Genomic DNA, 27,417 nt, shown 5'->3' with positions numbered 1-27,417 from the left:
TCCAAGGAAGCATCCCTATTTGACACGAGCACCCATGTAACACTGAGAGAGGAAGACAAATTCTGCCTACATGCCAGGGATCAGATCCTCAGCTGGTATAAATTAGTGCAAAACCAATGAACTCAATGAAGTTGTGCTGCTTTATACAGGCTGACAATCTGCCCCAGGATTCTGGAAAGCTGAAATCCATAGTTATTTTCCTTTTACTATGAAAGGTTTTATTTTGTGCTGCTCCAATCAACCTCTCTTCTCCATCTACCATGCCCACTCCATTGGTGACAAGGGGCTTGCTACCTTCATGCTACCAGTACATTTCTTAAAACAAAATTCTACATTATGGATCACACTCAGTGGAGGATGGTGCAGCCCACTGCAATACATACCAGTTTGTTCATAAGGGGAAGCACATTACCCTATTATCATTGGCTATAACATTTTAGCAACTTAAAAAAAAAAGGCCAGAATCCTTAAATCAAGACATATATTTTTGGGAGTGGTCAGGCCTAGCTATCTTGCAATTTAAACTATTAATCATGAAACCATATGTGAATCTTTTCTTTACTGTGTTTTATCACTGACTTCCTTCTCCAACAAGTAGAATTATACTACTGACTAATCTCTCTTTAAGATATTAGGGTTGATAAGGGAACAAAATGTCCTTTTACCAAAAACACCTCAAACCAGCTATCACTAAAATAGACTAGACAAGGGCATTTTCTCATTCACATGGTCAGTATCACTGCATGAGACATTGCTGAATCATTTTAAATCTATTTGAAGCATCGTCTTTTGTTGCTAGAGATCTCAGAAAACACGAAGTTGTTTGTACTGTTGCCGTAGCCATGTTGGTACCGGTATATTGGAGACAAGGTAGTCTAGGTAATCTCTTTTATTGGACCAACTTTGGTTGGCAACAGATAATTTTTGAGCTACGTAGAGCTCTTCTTTAGGTCTCAAGAAGAGGAAGAGTTGTGTAGCTCAAAAGATTGTCTGTTTCACCAATCAAAGTTGGTCCAATAAAAGACATTACCTATCCCATCTTGTCTCTTTAAAACAAGAAGGTTTTTTTTTTAAATGTTACTCCAAAATAAATTATACAGCATGGCGACCAAGGAACCAGAGTCTAGACTGGGGTTAATGTAAGCAGGGTGTGGGGGAATTTTTTAATATAAATATTTTTCAGGGCCTCTTCTCTCCCACCTCCTTCTCCAGGTCTATGTTAATTTAAAAGTAGCAACTCAGATATCCCATTCATTGAACACAGACAAATGGGAACACTGGAGAGGAATGTCCTTTAAAAGAGATAACGCTGTCTTAGGACAAACTGCAGATACACATCAATATTTTTCAGTGCTAGGTTCTTCGGTTATGATTATATTAGTCACAATAGGCACAGAACTTTCATCAGAACAATTTAACCCATTTACTTTGTACAAAAAATTAAAACCAGACAGACAATTATATTAAAATGCTTTAGCGAGAGTTGCATATGCAAATAACTACAAGATCAGGTGGTAATTGTGGATAACAAAAGATCAGTAGAAGTGAAGATTCTCTGTAAACTAGAGCCTGGCAAGCAATAAAAAAAACTTATTAAAATACGTCTGAATTTGAAAAATAGTACTTTTGATGTGTTTACACTACTTTCATGTTTGCTTTCCATAGTCTTCAACTGAGTTGTATTAACATCAACACTCTCACAGATGAATTTTAAGTTTGCATATTCAAATGCTCCCTGAAATCAATTTTGTAACTTGCTTCACATTTGAAGCCTGATGAGTTACACTCTTCCATTCAAAGAACAGAAACAATATCATGCCTTTCATTCATATGACCAGTCACAACAACATAGCAGGGCTTGTCAGAAAGCTCTAGAGTTGGAAAGTTGAAATTTACTTGTGGGCATTCTCAAAATGGAAAGAGAATAACAAATTGAACTGTCACTTTATTCATTCAGCGATAGTGTAATATAAGTCTGAACATTCTGCATATTATAAATAGGAAGATGGATTAATTATTTGTTGTCTTATTAAATGTTTGTGATTCTTTATTCAGTAGTGATGAGTTTTACTACATAACTAGTATTGGATTTTAATAGATTCAGAGATATTTCTATGCACCACTCTCTGGAATACATGCCATTCCTCTCCATGATACCTCAGTCTCTGTATTACAAAGCTAAATAAAGAGCCCTGATAAGTTAATTAAACTCAACACTTTAAGGTTAGTGGGACTCTTAATAGGCTTACCCCCTTACCTTCTTTCTATAATCTTCATTTAGATTTGTTTTGAACTACTGACCTGACCCAGATTGTCTGCAGTCAAATGAAGGACTGCCCAAGTCAGGGATAAAAGAGAATAAACTAGGGAGAAAAGAGGGCTTTAATACATAGCTGGGAAACATTACTTCTATTCACTCTCTGAAACCTCTAATTTCCATAGATAAGGAAATGAGCCTTTCTAGTGCTAGATCAGAGATGTACAGATATATTGGATTTTTTAAAATCATTTAGAAAATGAAAAACATGCCAACTGCTATTATTAAAATCTTTGCCACGGGTGAGAAAATTTAGAATAATTTGTATATTTGGATGTATTAGTGATGAAGCATAAATGAGGTTATTAACAAAACTTAAAAAATACCAGTAGAATAAAGGCTACAAAAGTAGAGATAGTAGAAATTGGCGACGTGGAAATTCTGAAAAAAAAAATCTAAATAAAAAATTAGCAGCTTTCTTTTCCTTCCATGTTTCACTTTAGTTTTACAATGAACATTTTAAAAGTTTTAAAAAAAATCATAATGAACACTAGTTTTGTTTTTTAAAAAAATGCATGACTTTTGTTTACTTCCCTCTGACTTTTTCACTTGTAGTGTAAAGAGTATGTTATTACTCCTACAAGTAGTTGGTTAAGCACCCTGATTATAAAGTTATCTGTTTATTTGTTGGACTCCATTGCAATTAACCATATATTAAAACATCTTTCATTTATTTATTAATCCTTTATAAATGGAACCTTAATACAACAAGTGTGACCAAAAGAAAGTTGCTATAAGACATTTAATAAGAGCAATAATGTAATAAATACATAGGTTCCCAAACTATCTTAGTTTCATGTTAGAGTAGATTATGCATGTATACCACAAATCTACAAATTAATGAAATTTAAAGCAACTGAAAACTAAGTTTAAGAACAATCAAATATTTACTCAGAGGCAGTCATTTCAAAACTATTTATTTCCTCACCCTGTACCTGATTCTATTACCACTTGCTGATCTCTATTTAAATAGCTTTTGAATTTGTTTTAAAATGCACATTCTAAAAATACTCAGTTCCAAGCACTCACATCCATTTCTATGAAGTAACTAATCTCAAAATGAAAAAAACTAACTCAATCCAGTTCTACCATACAAAACATTTTCATATTCCCTATGCACATGCATGGTCCTTAAAGGAAAGGTTGCAACTGACTTTTGTCCTGTTTCAAGTGTGTAGTATTTCTAAAGCAGTGTGTTATGTTTCTAGTCAAACATCAGCACACTTAGTGCCCAAATACTAAAGTCTAAACATCTTGACACCTCAAGAAAAAGGAACAAACAGTGCATTTGACAGACCTGTGCATGTATCCTGAGCACTGAATTTGGGCAGATCTGTCTTACTAAGCTTGATCCTAAAGCATAGAATGTCCATTTTGTTTATAAAGATACAACTAAACTCAGGGGTCTACTTTAGTTACAGAATAATCATCAGAGATGACACTCACCTGAGAGATTATTCCTATTCAGTGGTTCCCAAGGAAGGAAAATTCACCCTCCACCACAATCAACAATGGATTCTAGTTACTACAGCTATCAATAAGGTGTGTTTCATTGGCACTGCATTCACTTAAAACATTGTCCCTTTTTCTGAGCAGTATACAATACAGGATAGGGCCTCCCCTCTCTTAAATCCATTTTTCATTCCTTTTGTAAAGTCACATATTTGGCGTACTACAGGGTTTTAGAGTGCTATCGCTTTGTCTGCCTCTCTAGTTTATACATCTTGTAACCATCCTTTAAAACATAACTTTTGGAAGGGACTTCTGTGTTTGCCACAATAAGGGAGAGTAACATAGTAAAACTGTCTAATACTCCGCTGAGAAGCCTAAAAACATCAGAACCTGAACCCACATATTCTTTTAATGGGAAACTTTCATTGATTTTAGCTTTAAGGCCCCAATCCTGCCAATTGAATCACTTATGTCTGCTCAGAAGTAGATTGAAGTTAATTGAAACTGTATGTAGCTCATTGCAATATTGGAGCCTTACTACATTATTTGTTAATCTCCATCTGTGTAGACAGAGGGATATCTTAAACATGAACACTCTCAAGTAATTTATTTTTTACTATTTTCACTCTAAAAACACCTACATCCCTAGTAGTGCTAGAGAAGAAAGTTGCTTCAGACTCCAGACTTGACGATGAGTTATTTAGCCTTTGAGAGTTTTGTATTGAGTTAGGAGATTTAAAAACCCTACTTACCTATTTACAGAAGCTGGGCTGCAAAACTACTGTAAAATTAAACAGGCTCCTGAGCATAATTATAAATAAAACCCATGTGTAACATTCTGTACCTCAGGGGAATACCCTGCACCCCCATGTTCATCCTTATAATTGTGTGGTATCCATTGCAAAGTTTCTTATGTTGGGTGTCTTCAGAAGGCTTGTGATGCACTGAGCATTGTTGTTATAGTAAAGTTATAGGTTGTAATTTAATGTATATAGTTATGAGGCTGAAAATGTGTCCTCATGACTTAAAACAAGCCCAGACAAAAACTCTCCAAGAGCAGAGGGGAAGTTCATACCTCATCAGGGCATGTATAGGACAAACCCAACCCAGCTTCACAGGAACAAAGGACATTGGCCTAGGCAGCAACAAAGGATCAGTTGGACTCTCAAGTGAGTCACTCCCCTTCCTTTGGTTAGTTTGGGTCTGTGATGAGGTAATGCTCACCTGACTCTGAAGGAGAGACAAAGACAAGAGGGAAGAAAGAACATGATAAAAGAGATAAAAAGAGTTTGCCGTCCTCTTCCTCTCTCTTCCACCTCCAGCTACAGACATTACCACCAAGCGACTGAAGCGCTGATCAAAGGTGAGAGCCTGGCTGAAGGGCAACCAGCCAGCCTGTGCTGATAAGCATTTAAGTTTGTAAGGACACTGAAAATGTTAAGATCAGCTTAGAATGCATTTTGCTTTTATTTCATTTGACCAAATCTAACTTCTTGTGCTTTGACTTATAATCACTTAAAATCTATCTTGTACTTAATAAATCTGTTTGTTTATTCTACCTGAAGCAGACTCCCCTTGGTACAACAAGCCTGGTGCATGTCAATTTCTTTGTTAAACTGACAAATTCATATAATCTTGTAGGGTCCAGAGGACATAATTGGAGGTTCCTAGGGTTGCGTCTGGGACTGGAGGTATTGGCTAGTGTCATTCGGTTTCACAATCCAAGGAGCAGCTTACATGCCAGATGCTGTACGTGAACAGCTCAGGAGTGGGGGTTCTCACAGCAGAGCAGGGTCAAGGACTGGAGTGACCTAGCAGATCACCGGTGCAGATAACAGAAGAGAAAGGTCACACCATGTCTTTTACTAAAGACTATCATCAAGCCTAAAGTATTTGTGATCAAGTGCTACATCGGGAAACACGAAATCTTGGTAATAGCACATCAGTCTCTCTCTTTTACCTCCGCTAAAGTCACTTAGGGCCAAAGGATCCATGTTACAGAGGTTCCGAACACCACCAACTGAAATAAATAGGAGCCACTCCCATAAACCTTCTCTGACCTCAGAGTCAAACTGAGTTCTCCCCTCCTGATTCACCCCTTCAGTCACACCTGTGCAGCTCCATTGTCTGTGGCTTCTTGGCACATATGTATGTGATTAGAATAATTCCATGCATGGTAAAAAATAGCCCCTTCTTACCTGACACATCTGTTCTTTGTATGTATTCAGAATGGAACTGCACTTCCAGGGGTAGAAAAAGCTTAGCTGTTTTGAGATAACAAAATGCAGCAACTATCCATTCCATACACTCTAAATGTGCAAAATCCAATGCCAGGAGTCACAAGTATCAGGACAGACAATTTTGGTTAATGTGTGCCAGCTACTCAATCTCTGATTTACCAAGGTACATTCATAACAGATTAAAAATTTCCATAGTAATAGCTACAGTGGAATTTTTAATAGATTTTCATATTTGAAAATGATGACTTTTTTCCATCTTCTGGATAAGGTCCAATCAATCAATCAATCAATCAAGAGTCATACGCTTCTCTGAAAGAGCAGTTAGCCTAACATGCAGTCAGAGCACAGGCATATGATTCCATCACTATCAGAACATTTGCTTCATGTAAAAACCACTCAAGTTGTTCAATGAACTCAAGGAAATGGAGTATCTTGAGATCTCACTTTATAATGAAAATTAATGTTCCAGTATTGCTTTACTTGTTTAATCCACAGTAGAACACTGATATGCAACTAGACAGAGATGTAATGCAGTTTTGAGAGGGGTAAATCCATCTGGAACTTTACACTTCACTATGAATTATGCATGATCACTGCATTTTACTTTATTTCAAAGAAAAGAAAGATTGTTAGGCAAAATACTAAAAAGTCATAAAGGAAAATTATGACACACAGCATGAAGTTAATAAGCTGAATCCCTGTCATAGAACTCCATCAGGTTTTAGAGGCATTAAAATGCTGATAGCAAATCAGCATGCTTCACTGCCACTCTCTTACCAGCAACTAGCAAGCCCCAACCTCTCTGCTTCTCCTTGTCACTCTTCAGCACTGTCCATCCCCGGGGGAAGCTGAAATGCCTTCTGCTCCTAGCTGGAGAGCCAAGAAGAGCACTTCATAGTGCCTGGAGCTTGACTGTGTCCCAAAGGCCAGTAGTGAACAGGAAGGTGCCACAGTCCATAAGAATAGGTGATTAAAGGGAGAGAAGGGGAAAACTGAGGAGTGAGAGAGAAGAAGGGGATGGGGGAGATGAGAAAGCAGGTAAAGATGGAGAGCTTGATGGAGAAAGACACCCTACCTTGAGGTACAACTCTCTCTAACCCCTTTTGTCTCTCAAACTGCTGTGCTTCTAGAATTCTCTGTATTTGCCCAGAGCCTGAGTTGAATTTAGCCCTGACATTTTACTCCACCGGATACACCTGTGAGGTGGCCCAAGGATACATCTACACAGCAAAAAAAAAAAAAAAAAAAAAAAAAAAGGACAGTGAGTCTCAGAGCCCAGGGTAACTGAGGTGGGCTTATGGGGCTGGCACTGTGGGGGGACAAAATAGCAGTGTAGATATTCTGGCACAGGCTAGAACCTGGGCTCTGAGACTCTCCTCCCTCACCAGGTTTCACAGGCTGGGCTCTGGCCCAAGTCCAAACATTTGCTGTTTTTAGCCCTGAAGTTCAGCTCCATGATCCTGAGTCAGTCAACCTGGTTGCTGAAACTTGCTGCCACAGACTTGTTTTTGCTGTGTAGATGTACCCTGAGAGGGAATTAACTGACTGCTACCAGCAAGCAGAGCCTCTTAACCTTGCCACAACCCTTTATAACACAATGTGAGGCCTATCACCTGCTGTTTTGTAAGGCAGGTAAATACATTCCCCAGTCCCTCTGCCGGCAGTGATCTTCCAAGTGTATTTCCTTTTGTTAGGGCTTGGCATGTCTGGAGCTTATTGTCTGATCCTAACTGAGTCTTCTGCAAACACACAAAGTGTGGACTTTTCTGAGCTTAGCTCTGAACTGGGACAATAATGAAAGGTTTGTTAAAACAGAATCCTGCATGCATTAACTGCGCAACAAAGCCCAGACTCAAAGTGAGGAGCATGTTTTCAAGAGCTCCAACCACTGACCGTCAATAACTAAGAAGGCATTTAACTTTGTAGTTATTCTTTTGACCAAAAAGGCTACTTTCATTAAGATTCACCCAACTGGTTTAAATGGGTGAGTTCCTAAATCACTGTCTAGAGTCCTTGGCAACTGAAATTTCTGCTATTTGCACCCTCATGCTACCAATCTTAATTGCCTCTGTAATAAAAGTATCATAGAGATTCACTAGAGTAACTACTGATCAGATATTAAACTTCCTCCAGGACATGGAAAATGGAAGGATGGACAAATCAAATGAATAACTACAATGGGAATAACTGGCTAGGGGGTAGTGACGCACAAATTGAATTTAAATCAGCAGTTGTGAAAAGGGCACGATGATTCTGGGGTGTTTTAAGAGGAGGGTTGTATGAAAGACACGGGAGGTAATTGGCCTGCTTTATTGGGCCCTGGTGAGATCTCAGCTGGAGTACTCTGTCTAGTCCTGGGTGTCACACTTTAGGAAAGATGTAGACAAATTGGAGAAAGGCCAGAGGAGAACGACAAAGAGGTCAGGTTTTTCTAAACCTTTTATCATATGACTAAAAGTCAAAAAAAATGTGGCCATGTTTAGTCTTGTGAAACGAAGTTGTGGGGGAGGGTAGAGAGACCTGATCACAGTCTTCAAATATGTTAAGGGCTGTTATAAAAAGGATGGTGATCAATTGTTCTCCACATCTACTGATGGTGGGACAAGAAATAACCAGCTTAGTCTGCAGTAAGGAAGATTTAAGTTAGATATTAGGAAAAACTTTCTAATTATAACGATAGTTAAGATCTGCAGTATGCTTCCAAGGGAGGCTGTGGACTCCCCATCACTGGAGGTTTTTTTAAAAACAGGGTGGATAAACATCTGTCGGGGATGATCTAGGTTTACCTGGTCCTGACCAAGCACAGGGGGCTGGACTTGATGACTTCTCAAGGCCCCTTCTAGCGCTACATTTTTATGATTCTATGAATATATTCTGGGTATTTCCTGCTTTTTTGCCAGAAGTTGTGCAATCTGTGTGGGGAAAACCTTCTATTAGGAAGCGGCACTGAGGTTTGCCAGGTGCGAGATTTGTTTTTGTTTTAAATGATCTGGGCATAAATTTTTAAAGGTATTTCAATGGGAGTTACATGCCTAAATACTTTTAAAAATTTAGGCCCAGGTCTTTTTTAGTAGCTTGCAGACTCTGGTGAGTCAAGGCCAAAATGGCATCACTAGATCACAATGAACACCACTGAATTAATAAGCAGGTCAAATAAAAAATGCCAAGAAGTAAAGAAGACAGGTGGTCTTTGTGGTTAAGGGACTAGACAGACTCAAGAGATTTTGGTTCCCTAGCCCTGCTGCAGACTTCCTGTGTGACCTTGGGCAAGTCACCTAGCCTCTCTGTGCTTCTATGCCATGTGTGCTGTCTGTAAAATGCAGATAATAGTATCTACATCACCAGAGTGTTGCAAGGATAAATCCGTCTATGTTTGTGAGGTGCAGCCACATAATATATACCATCATTTGCTACTCAATTATCTTAATAAGACAACATCCTACATGCAATATACAGGTCAACAAAAGGGAAGCATGTACAGGTAGGACCAGGAGCAGCCAAAGCAGAGACTAGAAGGAGGGGATAAAATAGGCCACTGTCCTGCCTAGCATCCCCTAGACATAGAACTGTGCAGAGGAGATTCTCTCTCACACACACACATACGGAACTAGGACTCAGGCAATGGTTGCCTTCTCTACCTCCCACGATATGGCCTTGGGGAGAACTGCAAAGAGCAGCCAGGAAACGACTCCAGCTGGGAGAAGCCAGAGCAGGGATCTCTGGACAGTCCCGTCAAAACTGTAGCCTGTTTTGACCTTCTTTGCCATGTGCTGATTGGCTGTTTGCTCCAACCTCTCCTCTGTAGTTACCCCACCTCCTGCTTCACACACAGTCTCTTCATCTCAGCAGCACTCCACACCTGCTCTACTTATCTTCTTTGTCCCCACCCCTCCACTTTCCTTTTCCTTCCATCTAGCTGATCTCCTCTTAACTAAACCTACTCAAATAAATAAAAAAATCAGGGACGTAACACAATACTTGTCATCACCACATTGTTCAGTCTGCTTGTGTTCTCCCCTGTGTCTGGTCTATTTAGACACCATTATCTCATTGGTGCATTGTACTCTCGTCATCTGTCTGCATTGATCAGTTGTCGCTTGTCTTATAGGTGGATTGAAAGCTCTGTGGGGCAGGGCCCATCTCTTTGTTCTGTGTCTATACAGCATCTAGCACAATGGGGTCCTGGTCTATGACTGGGGCTCCTAGCAACTACTGCAATACAAACAGCAACAACATATAAACGGACAGCAGTTCTCAACCTTTTCTCTCTCCCCTATGCAGCACTGTGGGAAATGCATGGTGCTCATGTGGGCTGTAATTCCCTGCTGAAGATCCCCTGGTCAGTCTCACCAGAACTGAGAAATCAGCTTGACTCACCTCTTTGGGCTTGTCTACACAAGGGGTTTAGTTTACACTGAATTGACGCACACTTAGCTGGTGCCCAATATATAAGCCACACTAATAGCATGCACATTGTACAGTCGTTCCCTCTTTCAAGTCATATCATTGTGTACACATAGTGGGGGCTTGATGCGTGTGGCATTCTGGGAGGGTAGCCCATGGTCCCTTGCTTTGCTGCTGAGCCTCTGGGAATACTCTCAGCGTGCAATGCATAGTGGAAGCCAGGTGAATTCTGGGCCTTGGGGAGTCAAACAAAAAATTCCATTATTCCAATCCCTCCATCCCTCACTTCCTCTCTTTCTGGGCAGGTCAACATCGTTCTGAATTGCTGTTGGCCAGTATGGACCCAGCACAACTCCTTAACTCTATGCTGGCACTTGTGAATATGCTGAGGCTGTTTGGAATTTATTTGATCTCTCACAGCTGGGTAGCTTAATTCACTCACAGCTCTTCCAGCAGTGAAGATGGGGACAAGGAACATGTGGACAACACTGAGCAACTGTTACTACACAAACTTCACACAGTGCAGAGTGATTTCTAGGCTCTGGATACCAGCACTGATTGGTGGGAAAAGACTGGTCTGTAGACCCAGACTACCAGCAATGGTGACCGAATTTCAGGATGACAAAGTCAAACTTTTTTTTGATCTGTGCTGAACTAGTCCTGGAGTAGCAGCTACAACATACAGCACCTTGTACCTGTTGAGAAGCAGGTTGCCAGTGCTACCTGGAAGCTGGCCACCACCCAGTGTTACTAGTCTGTAGCCTACCAATTCAGCATAGGAGGTGTGATGGCATATGTAAGGTATTGCTGCACTGAGTAATATAGTTTGGTAATGCTCAGATTGATAGCTTTGCACAAATGGGATTCCCAGACAGTATGGGGGAAAGTGATAGGATCCCTGTGCCTCTCATGTGCATCCTGCACCAGACTGATTTTATAAACAGAAAGGGGTATCTCCATGGTGCTCCAAGGGCTGTTTGTCCACTGTGGCAGATTCACATACACAAATGCAGGGTGGTCTGGAAAGGTTGACCATGCTAGGATCCTTTCCTGCTCCTCAAATAATTGACAGCCGGATTGTTTCCTGGCATCCCTGGTTTTAATGCAAGTTCTCCTGCACTGTTTGCTCTTTATCTAGAACTGGCTGGCCTCCAGCTTGTGACCCTGCCCTTCTCAGACATCTAACTAGCAATGTCCACAAACATCGTTCTTGGGGTGGCTGCCCCAAGAGCTTGTTGCACTGATACTTCTCCGCAGCTGGCAATGAGTTCTAGAGTCTGACTATGCCTAAAGCAACTGCTTGAGGCATACTGTAAAGGTTGCTGGAGTAATATCACTGTAATCCTGATATACTGGAATCCAGCAGGAAATGGGCCAGTCCTATGACAGCTTTTAAACAGGGGAAAGGAGATCTAGTCATCTTGGTCCCCAGAGCAGTGGAGGGCACAAAGGTACACAGACAAGTTGGTCACAGACACTCAAAGCAGTGTGGGATAGCAGTTGGAGAACAGCAAGTGCACTGCAGCATTGCCTGTACACAAACAATAGATCATACTAACTCAATTTGCAACTAATTGAGTATATTTTAGGAGTGGACTCCAAGGTTCACAGTAAATGCAGAATTGGTGCGCTCTTAGGAACTGAATAGTATTGAAAATACCTAACATGAGGAAGAGGGCCAGAATCTGCCCTGAAGTAGACATTAGAAGTCCAAGGAGTTCAGGGCTGCTTTCAACAGAACAAACAGATACAAGAATGAATGTAACTTGGATTTCATTTAAATAGCCTTTTAGAAAATTACTAGAAAGCAATTTTAAATTAAGTATGAATAGTGGGGAAAGTTGTGCTCTAAATAAGTGATTGATGATCATTACCTGAGATGAGTTTTCAGTCAATGACTAATCTCTTTTTGAGCAAATGTGTCATTTAAATTTCTAACTTCAGAATTATTTTTATTAACGTGTCCCACAGACTGTGAAAAAGCTTGATTGGAATTGAACAAGCTCCTGTATTAAAGACATCAAATTAAATACAGATATCAAAATCATTTTCCAATATAAGAAACAAAGTAGCATCTTTGCTTTGAGACAGGTGTATATATTGAAATCATTATTGAGATTGAGACTTCATGATGTTTTAATGGTGCATATTCCAATTCACTTTTTAGTTTATTCCCACCATATTGCTATCACTTTAAATTAATGTTCAACACACTATTTCTTTAGTGGAAGTTAAACAAGTTCATAAAAGAAATACTAAATCATGCTCTTTTCTTACCTGTCCTTGTACTGTATTGTGGTCAGAGACTGCCTTGAAAATTCTTTGCTAACTGAAAGTGAGGGAACAAACCTTCTCCTGATGTCTTAATTAGGAAGTGGGTGACTTTCCAACCACCCAGCCCATTCCCAAGGTAGGTCTTCACTGCAGATAACCCAGGTGACTGCCACTTCGATTAGCCATGCTCAAGCACAAGGTTTGATATTTGAAAACCACACTGAGGTTGTGGTGTTCTCACTGATACTACATTCACTTGTGAGAGGCACTGGGGGTAGGCGGAGGGGAAGGAAGAACATCCCATGATTTTTAGTGCCGCACCAAGCTGTACCACTTTATGAATTCTTTTCCAGTGTATTGTGGGAGAATGAGTCTGTCCTTTCTGGGCCCCGTGCAGAAATGTTCTTAGCCCTCCAACTCTGTAAACTGCTGCCAGGTTGGCACACTCTAGTTTCTGTCTGAAGTCTCCATTCCAGTCGGTGACAAGAAATCCAACTCAGGACAATAACCCCTTTTTATTGCTGGTATCATGACTCAGTTTGACAAGAGGCGGTAGATACAGGACATGAGACATTAAGGAGGGCATTCTGGCAGTGGCTTGTCACCTTGAAAAGGCAGTGGTGGACCTTGCTCAGACAATCACATAGGCTGCACGCAGACAGTGAGCAGAGGAGACAGCTGACGCAGCTTAGTGGAAACTAAGAATTCCCCTATACTGACTTGCCATTCTGGAACAGGACAAGTGGAATGGTGGGACTACCTCATCACACAGACTGAGATGACTAGCTGTAGACTAGCAGTTCCACATGAGGAAGGCCACCTTCCTGGAACCATGTGAAAAGCTTGTCCTGGTCCTTCAGCAGCAGGACGTGCAGCTGAAAAGTGTGTTACCATCTAGAAACTGGCTATACCAGACAGCTCCAGGTCAATGGCTGATCAGTTTGGCATTGGCAAGTCAATTGCCAGTTCTGTGGTAATGGATGTTTGCAAGACCATTATTGCCATGGCTTACCCACACATGGTGACAATTTCCCCAGAACAGCAGCAGTCTTTGAGGAAATGACACCAGCACTGTCAAATATAAAGGGAAGGGTAACCACCTTTAAATCCCTCCTGGCCAGAGGAAAAACCCTTTCACCTGTAAAGGGTTAAGAAGCTAAGATAACCTCGCTGGCAACTGTCCAAAATGACCAATGAGGAGACAAGATACTTTCAAAGCTGGAGCCGGGGGCAAAAAAACAAAGGGTCCTCTGTCTGTGTGATGCTTTTGCCAGAACCAGACCAGGAATGCAGGTCACAACTCCTGTAAAGAGTTAGTAAGCAATCTAGTTAGATATGCATTAGATTCTGTTTTGTTTATATGGCTGATAAAATAAGTTGTGCTGCATGGAATGTATATTCCTGTTTTTGTAATTTAAGGTTTTGCCTAGAGGGATTCTCTATGTTTTGAATATGATTACCCTGTAAAGTATTTCCCTTCCTGATTTTACAGAGGTTTTTCTTTTACTTTTTCTTTAATTAAAATTCTTTAAGAACCTGATTGCTTTTTTCATTGTTCTTAAGATCCAAGGGTTTGGGTCTGTGTTCACCTTTGCAAATTGGTGAGGATTTATATCAAGCCTTCCCCAGACAAGGGGGTGTAGGGCTTGGGGGGATTTTTTTTGGGGGGGAAAGATGTTTCCAAGTGGGCTCTTTCCCTGTTCTTTGTGTAACACTTTGGTGTTTAACCTAAGCTGGTAAGAATAAGCTTAGGGGGTCTTTCATGCAGGTCCCCACATCTGTACCCTAGAGTTCAGAGTGGGGAAGGAACCTTGACAAGCACAATTCATGCCCATAAATAGCACACATGCCCCGTCTGTCCCCATCCCCACAAATGCACATGGTGGGGGTTCAAATGCTACACCCCTATATTTTCACTGGAAGTTACCTACCAGTGCTGAAAAAGGGAATAGGTAGACAGCAAGAAAAATATAGCACAGGGGAGTTGTGGGAAGACACTGGACGACTAGCAGCACCCAAGTTGATAAGCCTGTAGCTAGACTGCAAAGTGTAAGCAGCACACAGGCTTTAGCCTATAGCTACAGGCAGACCAGCTATACCGGACTCAACACACCAAAGTTTAGTCAGAATTTTGTTTATTGATGGTAGCCATGTTAGGGACAACACCTAAATTAGAACCTGGGTAAACTTTGCAGTGAAGAACTGCCCCAAGAACCTGCCCGACACAGAGAAAGTGGACTGGATTGAGTCCTTGAATCCAACTCAGTGAAGCAAAAGCAGAAGAGCAACAGCTAAAATTCATTATTTGGAAGTAGATACTTCCACCAATGAGTGTGGTCTCTGCATTTTAGGACTCAATTGTCTCCAATATACCTATAAGAAATGCCAAGTTTAATTCCAGAGACACTCAAGAGCTTTGTATTTAAAAACAGGACCAAACTCCCTTCATTTCACAAGTTAATGATTACATCAAATCTTTAAATTTCATGTAATGACATCAGACAATTAAATTTTCCAGGCAATATTTTCAGAGAAATATTTCCTTGTTTTGCCAGAGGGCAATGATTTGTTTTTGAAGAGTTGTCCTGTAGTAAGATTATTTTGGGGTTCCTATAGCTGCACCAACAGTCCCCACAAACTGCTCTCTCTCTCATGGACACAAACTTACTTCTCAGCTCTAGACCACATTTGAACTATGACAAATAGCTCTTCACCTCATATGATAAAACAAATGAAGTAAACTATAAGATCTGATCTTTGAGTTCTGTCAGCTTCTACTTACAAACATTGCCCGTTTGCCTAGCGTGCTGAGGGGCTATGAGGATGGAAGGGCTGGGGGCTGTTTATGTGGTGATAATGGTGGAGACCTGGATTGGGTTGGAGCTTAGCACCTCTGCACAATGTCAACCAGACTTGAAGGACTCACTAGTGCTGTGACCTCATTCCATGCACCAATGCCAGGGATAATAGTATTTCTGCACATAGAATGCTCCCTACTAGATTGCCAAGGACGCCAAGGGAGCAATGCCAGGTTGAGCCCTTCAGAAGCTGATTCCTCAGTAAGGGAAGAAAAAAAAAAAGTAGAAAAGAGCTCAGATCTGATGAACAGTGAGTAATATACCAGAACACAGCACCTTTATGCTTTGCTCCTTTCTCTGTCACCCTTAGCCACACCCAGATCAAACTCCATTCACTTCCATGCCCTCTTCCTTCATGTCCCCTCACTTCCAGCCCCTATAGCTCTGCTGCTCAATTGACATGGCCTTTCTCCTGGTCACAAAGTTTCATGAAGAGGTGAGAAGGAGGAGCTTTAATGGTTACTCCCTAATGGCAAATTCTCAGCTGATGTAAATTGTAACAGCTAGATTAAGGTCAGTAGCAATATGACAATTTACACCAGCTGAGGATCTGCCCTATAACTTTCAGTTGTTATATTGGTGGGATCTGCACTTGCCCAACATTAACTGTACATTGAACTTTTTGCTGTAGAGATTATTGCTTAAGCCTAGAACATCAACATGGGCAATAGTCTTATTAGTACCGATGATGTTGAACATTTTTTCCCCTTTCATAACAAAGTTTCAATAAGCCACCTTGGAAAAAATTCTAAAATGCAGAAATATTTAATTTATTCATTCATCACAGAGGGAATACCAATTGTAAGACATCTTGCATTACATTCTCCCCTCTTTAAAACACAATACAGTACACTGTTTTCCACAATAAGTTACATAAAAGCAAATTTTATGTACATGTAAAAAAGGATCAGCGAACAGCATTATTTTACAAAGCATATTTTGCATCCAGAAGTCACATATTTTAATCTTTACTTGCCCTTAAGTGTTTGAAATTTAAACAGATTTTTAAAAACAGATCCAAAGTTTGTTGATTTAGTGAATGGTTTTAAACTAATTCCTAAATTTGGAGACTGCAGATGCAAATCCCCCACACTCCCCACTAAATTAGTGAATCTCAACATTCATCTGAAAACCAAGGATATTAAAAATGATGCATCTAATCATACCATACGACGCAACAGAAGACAAGTAACCCGCTTTTATTTAAACTGCTTGTCTTTGCGCATCCTGAAACATGAAAGGAATTTTTTTGGCCCGCAGCTAGGGTAAGCAAATGGTACATGTCCAGCTTACTTTTGCATTGATATTTTCATACATCCCTTTTTTCTATAAATTCTTCTCTAATGTGAATTATATGGATGGCTGTTAATACAATGAATTCAATTAAATTGCCATGAAATCAGCAACCTTATTAACATACTAATTAAGCTCTTGTGTACATATTTCCAGTGAGTTTCATGGTCATGTGTGTTTAGTTTTTATCCTGGAATGTGTAAGTACGGTATCTTTATAAAGTTACAGTGCAGCGAGCAAGACGGTGAAACAATACTTGGCAGACAAGACAAAATATTGTCCACTTAATGCAATCCTTGCCTTACAATAATGCAAATATGAAAAAAGTTATAAGGAGGTGAAAAAGTGTTAGATCATACATTCTGCTGCTATATTTTTCCATAAAGTTAATACTGAAGAAACTTGCATTGAAATAATTACTTTCAAAAGTTCTTATCTCAGGTGCCTGAACTAGTGAGAGATATATATATATAGGTAACAGAATACCAGACAAAGAAGTTAAACTCTTCTTCACTGAAAGAGAGGCACTGAATGTGTAAGCTGAATTAAGGCTGTAGAATGATGCTGGTTCATTGTGAGTTGAAAGTCTTCGGTCTTGCATTAAGAATTCTTTTAATCTATTGCTTCACTGTTAGTCCTATAGGCCTGTTTACGGAGATGGGTCTCAATCTCCTCCCTGAAGACCAGCATTCCAAGGTGTGAGTGAGATGCTTCATTCATGGCTTTAGACTGGATACACATGCGATATTGCTCTGGAGTCAGCTCATCAGCACAATGCTTCTCATGCCAGAGGTGAAACAGGCCTGGAACTGGGGTCCGGATCACAATAAGGTCTCCATGCAAGTACTTTCTGTAAAGGTGAACATCCTCTCCACCCCAGCCTTTCACTTCCAAGTCAAACCCCCCTATAGTAGCACAAATAGACACATCAGAAAGCATTAGTTTTGCAGAATGAAAAATGAGCTCTAACAAAAAAACCCACCATTCTACCACATGCTGTAGATATTTGCCACCTGAAATGTCACTTGACACTTTTACAGCAAATACCAACAGCACCTGCCATATTTGTGGAGTAACTGAAAAGACGCAATGCACTTTGGCACTGGAAACTGCCTTTCACCACAGGATGCAGATTCCTGGCATCACACACGTTACAGCAAGACTTCAAAATGGCATAATGTGGTCCATTCACATTGTGCATAACATCGGTCATAGTTAAGGCTACAATTTTGTCATGGAGGTCACAAAAGTCATGGAATCTGTGACTTCCAAAGACCTCTGACTTCGGCCCTGGCGGCCGAGAGCTGAAGGGTACCGCCACCTCCTGCAGCGGTGGGGAACTGTGAGGTAACCCCCGCCACCTGAGGCAGCAGAGCCCCCAAGCTCCAAGCTGCTGCTGGCATCCGGGGACCCCTGCAGCTCCCTGGCCACCACCGAGGCATGGAGGGGGAGATGCCTGCAGCTCCGAGCCCCCATCAGTGGTGGAGGCTCCCAGAGCTCCCAGCCACTTCTCGTTTTATCATGGATATTCTTATTAATGGTCAGGGACAGGTCTGAGGTGAACTTTTTCTTTATTTCCTGTGACCCGACCATGACTTACTAAAAATATCCATAACAAAACCTTAGGCTTAGTAATAGTATCTGCGACAACTACTGCAGTTGTTCTGATAATGAGTAAGTGTTTTCTAAATTTTAGAAACTGCAAATAAGGTGATCAAGCATTATGTGATCGTCCAACTCTACGAACCACAAGCAAGTGCCCCATGCACCACAGTTTGAGAAACTCTTGATTAAAAGAAGTCCATACACAAGCATAGTAGAAGTTATGCTGACATGCAGAGGAAAAAACTTAGGATTATGTATATCTAATATACCACAAACAAAGCAACAGGATTGTTACTAGAAATCAGTTTGGTTTAATAATTAATTATGAAGCATCTGAAGGCAAGTGCAAGATTTTCTAGGTAATTAATCTATTGATTAATCAATCAATCAATCAATTATGGCTAACACCAAGAGGAAGGTTGTTTTGAAACTGAAGTAATCAAGCCTTACTCAGTTCTAACGTGAACCACAAGAGGGTGCCAGAGTATATTTCAAACTTTGAATAGTCAATACTCATGTCAACATTTAGTACTTAACAAGTGCACTTATTAAAAAAGGAAGGATAGCATTTTTTTTTAAAACACAGGTTAACATACTACAAAGTTCAAATGCCTAGTGAATTCACGGTCGCACTACTACATTTGCAAGAAGAAAGATATTTTACTTAAAGTTCTTTAGTGCTATTAATGTAATGCTATTGATACTTAAATTGTTAAACTAACAGTCTAAAACAATAAGCCAAACCTAAAAGGCAGAAAGTTTGACTGGGAGCTTGGGAAATGCAATAAGATAAATTAACATTTTACCTTCTTAAAAAAAATCACAGAAGAAAATAATAGATGAGGTTTTGAACTCCCCTCACCAAAATTTGCAAAACACACTTATGTAAATCCATCTTACCGACAGTCAGGAAATCTGTCTGATATTGACAAGTCATTCCAAAGCCAAAATCCCGCCAGAAGCCAGAATCCTTTTTGTGAACCTACAATTTTAAAACAAACATTTTAGATTTCACCCCCCCCCCCTGTAATACAAGACAGCTTGAAGCAAATGTGTCTGTCTTTGATTTCAGGAGAATCTGTATTTATCTGGTTATTTGCTTGACACAGTACACAACATTTGATATTTGTGTTTCACAGTATATATACACATGCTATTTGTTCCAATTACGGGTCATCCACATCTAACATAAGGGCCTCATAAGAAGTGACAGACATATTAATTTAGATTACCCAGAAACCAGTCAGTCATTCTCTTTCCTGCCTTTTTCTTCATACACATTCCTTTTGCAATCTCCAATCTAGCCTCCCTACTGCTGTCATCCTGCTTCCCACCTGTCTGATGCCAACAATGGGTTTAAATTTCATACTCACCTATTCTACAGCTAACTCCCTCTGCTTCCCATCTCCCTAATTCCAATACTTCTCCTGCCACATTGGCTTCCTCCTTCCTTGGTCGTATGCTGTTTATCCAGAAATGCTGCAGTTTGACAAGTAGGCAGACTTCTTGCAGTTTAAAGTTCACTCTTCTGTCAACTAGGACCTCTTCCTCTTTAAAAACCAGACACACACTGCCTCATTACTCCCTTCTAAAGGGCTCTGTCCACCTATCCTTCTGGCTCTTTTTACAAAGTCTTGTTGCTGCTGCTTCTTTCATCTCTCAGAAACCTACCCCCTTTACGCAAAGTCCCTATTATTAAACCCTTGTCTGCACTCTGGCCATCTCTTATTTTGATTTATGTTGCTCTCTGATGTCCAGGCTTACTGCCTCTCACTGTTCTTTCCCTTCCCCAGTCTGCCTAGAGTACTGTTGACAAGTGGTTTTCTACTCAGGCCATGGCACCCCCATTTCCAAATCTCTCCACTGGCTTCCTACCTCTTAGTACATCAGTTCAGGCTCTTTGTACTTTCTTCTGAGGCCCTACATAAACCTGGCATGACCTGCATTTTAGTCTTCCTTACCATCAGTCACCTCCCACTTTTGTTCTCTCACTTAAAACATCCCCATCAAACAGACTCTCCTTTCCTTGTCTTCCTCAGTAACTCCAACACCTGTTTTTCAAATGGTTGTCCAATGTTTGTTTTATTTAGATTGCAACCTCTTCAGGGAGTCAGTATTTCCTGATTTTAAAGCACTATATAAATTAATGGCACTACATAAGTGTTTCTAATGGGATTCTGGCTGCTGTTGAATGGTGGGGGTAAGACAGAGGGCAGCAAGAAGCCCAGTGCTTATGTTAGTGCATTAGGTATGGGGAATAGACAGCACAGCTACAGATGTAGTACATCTCCCTCCTCTCCTCTGCCGAACTGTGAGGGTAGACAGGGCCATACACCTGATCACCACTCAGTCGCTAGCATTCTTGGGCCAGTGTTGAATGGAGCCCATGCTGCACCTTTCAAAGAGGAGGGGTAGGAGCTACTCCTCAGTGTCCTCCTTTCACCTGCCCAAGAGACATTCTGCATGCTTCATTACTTCATGTAGTACAGTTCTCCCATCAAACTGTAGCAATGGCTTAAAATACCACAATACAATCCTTGAATTACAACTGCTAACTGTGCTTGGTTAGTTTCATAGTGCACTAAATTCTGGGTGGAAGCTAGATGTAGCCAGAAATACTGGCATATTGGCACTTTCTATTACAACGTGTCTGTCTCCTAAGCTCTTATTCTTTTATGTCTAATCAATATAGGAAAAGTTCTGTTTCATATTATTGTCAATATCTCTGGTAAGTATCTAGGATATTTTAGATATCCTGCTATACTGAACTGCCTCATTGAGATGTAGCACAAGGCTCTAAACGTCTTAAAAATGAAGACCACTTACCAATTGCTGCTCCACAGGGGGTGGTACATCTTGGTTGGCATACACAATAGCAGGATTATAAAGGCTGAATACCACAGGATAGAAAACTTTCTTGCCTATAAAGTCAGAAGAGTTGTGTTAGTCATAGTGGGCCATCTTTGAGAGTGAAACGTGCAGCTGTGATATATTCATGGTTAGTTCATTAATAATCTATATAATGAAAAAAGCATAGGCACATGGCCTGCCTCCCATAATTTCCATTTAGAGAGTCCATTAACATCTAACAAGAGTGACATATAGAAACAGTATACAGCCTCCAACATGATGCTGTGCTAAGATGGACATGGATCATAGGGCTTCCAGAGGACCCCTAAAGTAACAGTAACATATGAATACTAAGAGGGACATTAAAACCATCAAAATCCAACAGCCATCCACCAGAAAGTTTAGGCAGATGGAGTTTTAGAATCACACCTCTTTCCTGTCAGTTTGGGTGGTTTTAATTTCTGCTATGGCCTTTGCAGTGACAGTTATGTTTATTTTCAATATGCTGGGAGACCGATTTGCAGCTGCCGAGTACTCCTCTGGCTTTAGAGTGGACAGACCTCCTTTACTTCACCTGCCTATATTCCACACTGTGCCTGCCACAGAGTTTTGGCTGGTACTTAGAGCCCTTGCATTACACTGGGAATCCACATGCACTGTCTGCTTCTCCAAAGCCAGTGACCTAGGTTGGGAGAAGGCCTCAAGTATTCCTTCCCTTGTGCTGCTGCTGGGGCACCTTTTCAGAGAGGCAGCCTCAGCTTTGCTTTCCATGTAGACTCAATTTAAGAGGGCTTTAAGACCAGCATCCAAAGCCATATTGAAGGCACTTGTGATCCTCACTGTTCCTTTGTCTCACCAAGGCTCTTTCTTGAGTAGTATCCTTCCCTTCTCCCAGGAATAGAGCAAAGAGGCAACATGACTATATCCAAACTCAAGCACCCCTCTGCAGCAACGTGAGAAGAGAAAGTATCTCCAATTCCCACTCCAAGCAAATTTGACATGCCACTTCCATTAAGAGTGGAGATCAGCTCCAAGGCTGACTTCATTCTGTGCTATTGCAGCAGTGCTAGTTCACAGAAAAATTTCCTGTGCTGTAACATCACGCAAGCTATTTAAATACTTATATGGCCTTCCATCACCCTGGTATGCAAGTGCTGAGACAAAGGAATAAGAGGCAGTGAGCTCAGGCCAAATTGGTTTGCAAATGTCTGTTGCCTGTCCTAAGGAAAAGCATCTTTCCATTGCATATTGGCATTCAAAGAGGGGAAAAATAAAATATTCTGGATGCAACAAATTTGTAATGAGTAAAATTTTTAAAATTCCTATTTTTAAAATTCCTGCATAATAGTTCACAAAAGCCTTCAACTTCTCTACAAGAGTTTGTAAAACAGATAGATAAGCTTCATATGCTTGTGACAGCAGAGTCTGGAGAAGAAGAATGGGAGAAAGGAAATCCTAAATTCTAATTCCAACTCTGTCAGCAACATGCTTTGTGGCCTTACGGCAAGTCACTTTACTGCTATGTCTTGGCAGTAAAATGGTGATGATACTTATCCTGCAGGAATGTTGTGGGGACTAAACACTACAGATAAATGTTTTACAATGCTTTGTAAAAAGAAAAGGAGTACTTGTGGCACCTTAGAGACTAAAATTTATTTGAGCATAAGCTTTCGTGAGCTACAGCTCACTTCATCGGATGCATTTGGTGGATCTGATGAAGTGAGCTGTAGCTCACAAAAGCTTATGCTCAAATAAATTTGTTAGTCTAAGGTGCCACAAGTACTCCTTTTCTTTTTGCGAATACAGACTAACACGGCTGCTACTCTGAATGCTTTGTAAGTTGTGGAGCTCTATATAAAGGCTCAGGATTGAGCACATACTATAGCAGGCACTGGTTGAGCACATACTATAGTTAAAGCTAAATTCCATTCCCTTTTAGAACTGCTCTTGACTTTCAGACTAACTCTTAAGGATAAGTATTTCCCATAGTTGGTCTCTGCTCTGAGGTGACACTACTTTTTAAATCAATGAAGAAATGATCCAATTGTTAAAGGTACTGAAATATTTTTTTAACTTGGCTTTTTGTAGATTCCCAGCTTTTAAAAGTGTGCATTTATTGTATAAGAATTTTAGTTTGTACTTTAAGTTTAATTGTCTGACATTTATAATGATATGAAGAGAAGTCACAATTTAAGGCATAAGCACAGTTAAAGTAAGGTTCCACTCTCTGAGCTTCCTATGTGAGTGCTAGATTTCTGAGACTTAATATTGCATCAACACTAGTTATTTTGGGCACAGAATTATTTTTCCTTCCAAGAGCTACAGTATTGAAATTACTCCACCATTCAAATTAGTCTTATCAAATTATTGTAAGGCTGAATTCAGAAGGTAACATTTCCCCGCTTCAGTAACTTAACAGGAGCTTACCTGGTTCAGCATTCAAGCGACAACTGTTAAGGAACTCAGCTGTGAAATAAATATCAACATCGCAGAAGAACATTAACACTTCGCCTTTTTCCCAGGCTCTGGCACCCATGTCTAATCCTCGTCCACGATTAAATTCCTCATTCAAAGAGACCAGTGTGTAATTGTGAAAATTAGTTTCTCTATAAAGGAAAAAAAGTGAAAACAATTTAATAAAAGTGTGGAAAGAAGGATGGCATTTACAGTGCTATCAATTGCCACTGTAGTATAAATTAGCTCTGGATAGTTATTTAACACATCTAATAACATCAATCTTACTGTTGGGGGGGGTGAACAGCTGCAGCATTAAGCATTCTCTACGTTTAATAATCCAATCTACAAATTTGGGGCAGGTGGGGATGGGGAGAGAGATCTGATTTTTGCCACCACAATCCATGCAGTAACATTTCAAATACAGTAGTTATCCAGACAGATTGAAAGGGTGCTTTGAGCTTCTGATGCCACTTTAACTCCAGGAGTAGCTGTGGATTGAAAGGCAATTCTAAATTGTCACAGAGGATTCTGGAAGTGGGACTCAGTCTCAAGAGCAGAGCACACTGGGAAATCAAACTATGGCACTATTTGATGGCTGGAAGTGAGGCAATAAGCTGCAAGTTGTCCATATGTTAATGCCACCACTGCCCAGTCACCTCAATATCTCCCCAACAGCCTCACACACACACTGAAGAGAAAGGAATATTGGAAAAGAGCTATGTAGAAGCACATGAAAAGCATATCCGGGGAGAAATGAGCAAATGCCCCAAAATACCATCTGGAATCTCTCAGAAAGTAAATTTTGGAAACATGTGAGAACAATACTTCCTAACCGAGCTGGGAACCCACTGAGTCAACAAAACCTAGTCTGAAACAGATAACTCATCTGAGAAGAAGTTGGAGGGGCCTCAATGCAGAAAAAAGTGATAGTTTCCCAAAAGAGAAACTAGTCTTCTTCACACTGACAGCCAACTGACAGACAGTTCTGCTTCTGATGAAGCAGTGGAGAAAAACACTCATCAACCTCTGTGCATCAAGCAACTCTCTCATGGTGCCACTTCAAACCATCTGCACTATAACCTCTGGCCAACTGGTTTCTTCATTTGTTTACAAAGTGATGCCTGGAAAGTTAAGTGCAAGTAGGGAACAATCTGGAGTCATCATATTGAAGGCTGAGAATAATAGATTAACTGCTCAGGCTAACAGATTGAACGGCCCTCTGGCGGCAGGGTACTGTGCTAATTTTGTCACAGCTGACCAGCCATTTCTATTCACAATCATTAAATGAAATCAGTTACCATTATTTGGGAAACATAATAAGTAGCATAGTATATCCATAATTTCATTTTTTTTTAAACACATTTAGTTTTTTAGTCAGCATCAGTTCATTTGACCCAGTATTTACTACAAAAATCACCACTGTATTTTATACTACCCAGTGCCAACTATTAGTGAATTACTCTTAATCTCTCGACTATGCATTCTTTCAGACTCAGAATATTCAAATGATCACACCATAAAAAGAGACAGATTTTAACAACCACAAACAATGTTAAGAAAAATCAAAATGATGAACATACTGTAAAAAGGTAAAAGGAATTTTGTTTGGCTGTGACTGACCCACCAAATTTTTCCTCATTATTTGTGAGGTTTTTTTAATTGACCAATAAACATCACTTGTATTTGAGAGCCTTCTATTCGGATTAGCTCACTTACCGAGCTACTGACTCCAGGATGCTCCTCACTTCAGATAGCCCATCTTGGCCAAAGTATACCACTGTGAGGTGAATCCGCTTGTCCTGATGAATACACACATCCCTATAATAAAGATGAGTTAATATCCATTATTGTATTCAAGCAAGGGCTCTCACTTAAGTGTTTTGAAGTTAGTGGCTTAAGTGTATAAACAAATAATTGTCAAAATCAAAAAGCTTGTAGGAAAATAACTACCCCGCATAAAGCAACTTCACATCACATGCAACTAATACAAATGGTATATTTTATAAAATCACCTCTTGCCAACTAAAAACCAATTCAGTGAAGTTAATCACTACTGTAATTCACTACAGATGGCGCAATAGTTTACATTAATCTTCCTGTACAAAAATTTTTAAAAGACTTCACAGTGCATCTAGCAGCTTTTAAAAAGAGATGGAAACACATTAGTTCTCCTGTGCCCCATCTTTCTGATTCAAATAGGTCTTCCATACCTGCATCTTATTCCTGATAAGGTAGTTCTAAAGCTAATACACCCACCACAATCATCATGCAATTAAGCATCAGATCTCCAGTGGTCCTGTCCTTCTTAATCTAGGTTGGAGTCCTAGCTGGAGTACTTGGTTTGCATTTTCGTGTAAAGATAAGGAAGAGTATTGTTTGAAGAAACATTTCTCCATGCAGCTATTAGTATTCCATAATATTTCTACGTAAATTACAGAACTGCAGTAGAGATAAGGTCCATGAAAATAGGTTTCCACTTTGATAAACAAAGGAAAAGCCAAATAGTTTAATTCAGACACTGATGCACTTACCTAAAGTTTTGCATGAATTGTGCAAATGCCTCAGTTCTTCCAGAAAGAGGGACAATAACGTTAATAACCGATCTAGAAATGTCAACTGTTTCACTCTTCACTTTCATGAGGGGTCCAAATGGTCGGAATAGCGTGACATGTCTGTATTCCATAAGATCCGTCTTCTTATAAAACAATTCATATTGTGTTCCCTTATCTCTTTCTGTGCGATAATAACCTGAAGTCAGAGAAGGAATTTATCTAGTCAAAAACATGATTTACTGAGCCATTTAGCTATTAATTTTAGATGCACCACTTGATTTCTATCCAATTATAAAACATTATAGACAAAGCTAGTTGGAAAGTGTTTTTTTTTGTTCATTGAAAAGAGAAAGCTTTTGGGTTTCCATCAAAAAACGCACAAAAAAATGGAAACATCCAAGGAAACCTAAAAAAAAAATTATATCAAAAGCAGACATTTCCCAAAGAAACGTCTGTTTTGACAAAAGTCCATTTTCTCTGGGGGCACGGGGTGTTTTAAAACGAAATTTTTGACCAGCTCTACTAAAAAAGTAGTTGTACATTTATCATTAAAGAACAGAGATTCAGGAAACAGTGAGTAAGGATACTGCAACACATGACACTCTTTGGTGAACTAGATGGTACATACCAGACCCAGGAGAAGCATGTAAACCCTATGCACCTCCTCTGTGTCCTTGGCCAGTTGGTTCTAGGAAGCCACTGGGGTCACAGACCATGACCACTCTGTGAGGCCTCTGTTGGGCTGATAATTCTTAGCCTCAGATAGTAGTGCATCATATAGCAAATGTAGCTATCTGGTTCAACAGCTGTTAATTGAAGGAAGCTTCTGGAAGGAAGCTAGTAATTTCTATTGCTACAGCAACACAGAGCCAATCACCATGGGTTTTACAGACTCAAACCTTCTGTATTACCATCATAAAAAACAGGTTCTGCAAGAATTAGTGTTGATTCTCAAAATGAAGATGATTGGCACCATATATCAAAAAGGTAATGTCAACTTTTACTACTTTCCGGGCTAAGTCCTACACTGAGAAAAGAGTCAAAGTAACTTTTGCTGCTTTGTTTGTGGCAGTAGTTTTGACTCTATATAATCCATTTTAAAAGGGATTAACATT

The 27,417-nt window shown here is 40.1% G+C and overlaps 1 protein-coding gene across 4 annotated transcripts in view; it reads right to left on the bottom strand.

Moving 5' to 3' along the window:
• Positions 1-16,294: 16,294 nt before the first annotated feature.
• The window catches only part of CSGALNACT2 (chondroitin sulfate N-acetylgalactosaminyltransferase 2), a 52,976-nt gene continuing 41,853 nt past the window's right edge, over positions 16,295-27,417 (bottom strand). For all 4 annotated transcript variants that reach the window (XM_038410003.2, XM_038410004.2, XM_038410002.2 and 1 more), the window contains 6 exons: positions 26,282-26,498; positions 25,467-25,568; positions 23,721-23,899; positions 21,270-21,364; positions 19,344-19,425; positions 16,295-17,743 (listed from right to left, as the gene is read on the bottom strand). In XM_038410003.2, coding sequence (XP_038265931.1) covers positions 17,451-17,743; positions 19,344-19,425; positions 21,270-21,364; positions 23,721-23,899; positions 25,467-25,568; positions 26,282-26,498 — 968 coding nt within the window. In that variant the 3' untranslated portion in view covers positions 16,295-17,450. The remainder of the gene's footprint in view (positions 17,744-19,343; positions 19,426-21,269; positions 21,365-23,720; positions 23,900-25,466; positions 25,569-26,281; positions 26,499-27,417) is intronic.

This window comes from Dermochelys coriacea, chromosome 7 (assembly GCF_009764565.3).
Source record: "Dermochelys coriacea isolate rDerCor1 chromosome 7, rDerCor1.pri.v4, whole genome shotgun sequence".
Taxonomy (NCBI): domain Eukaryota; kingdom Metazoa; phylum Chordata; order Testudines; family Dermochelyidae; genus Dermochelys; species Dermochelys coriacea.
The sequence above is the reverse complement of the archived record's forward strand: the minus strand, read 5'-3'. Positions and strand labels throughout refer to the sequence as shown.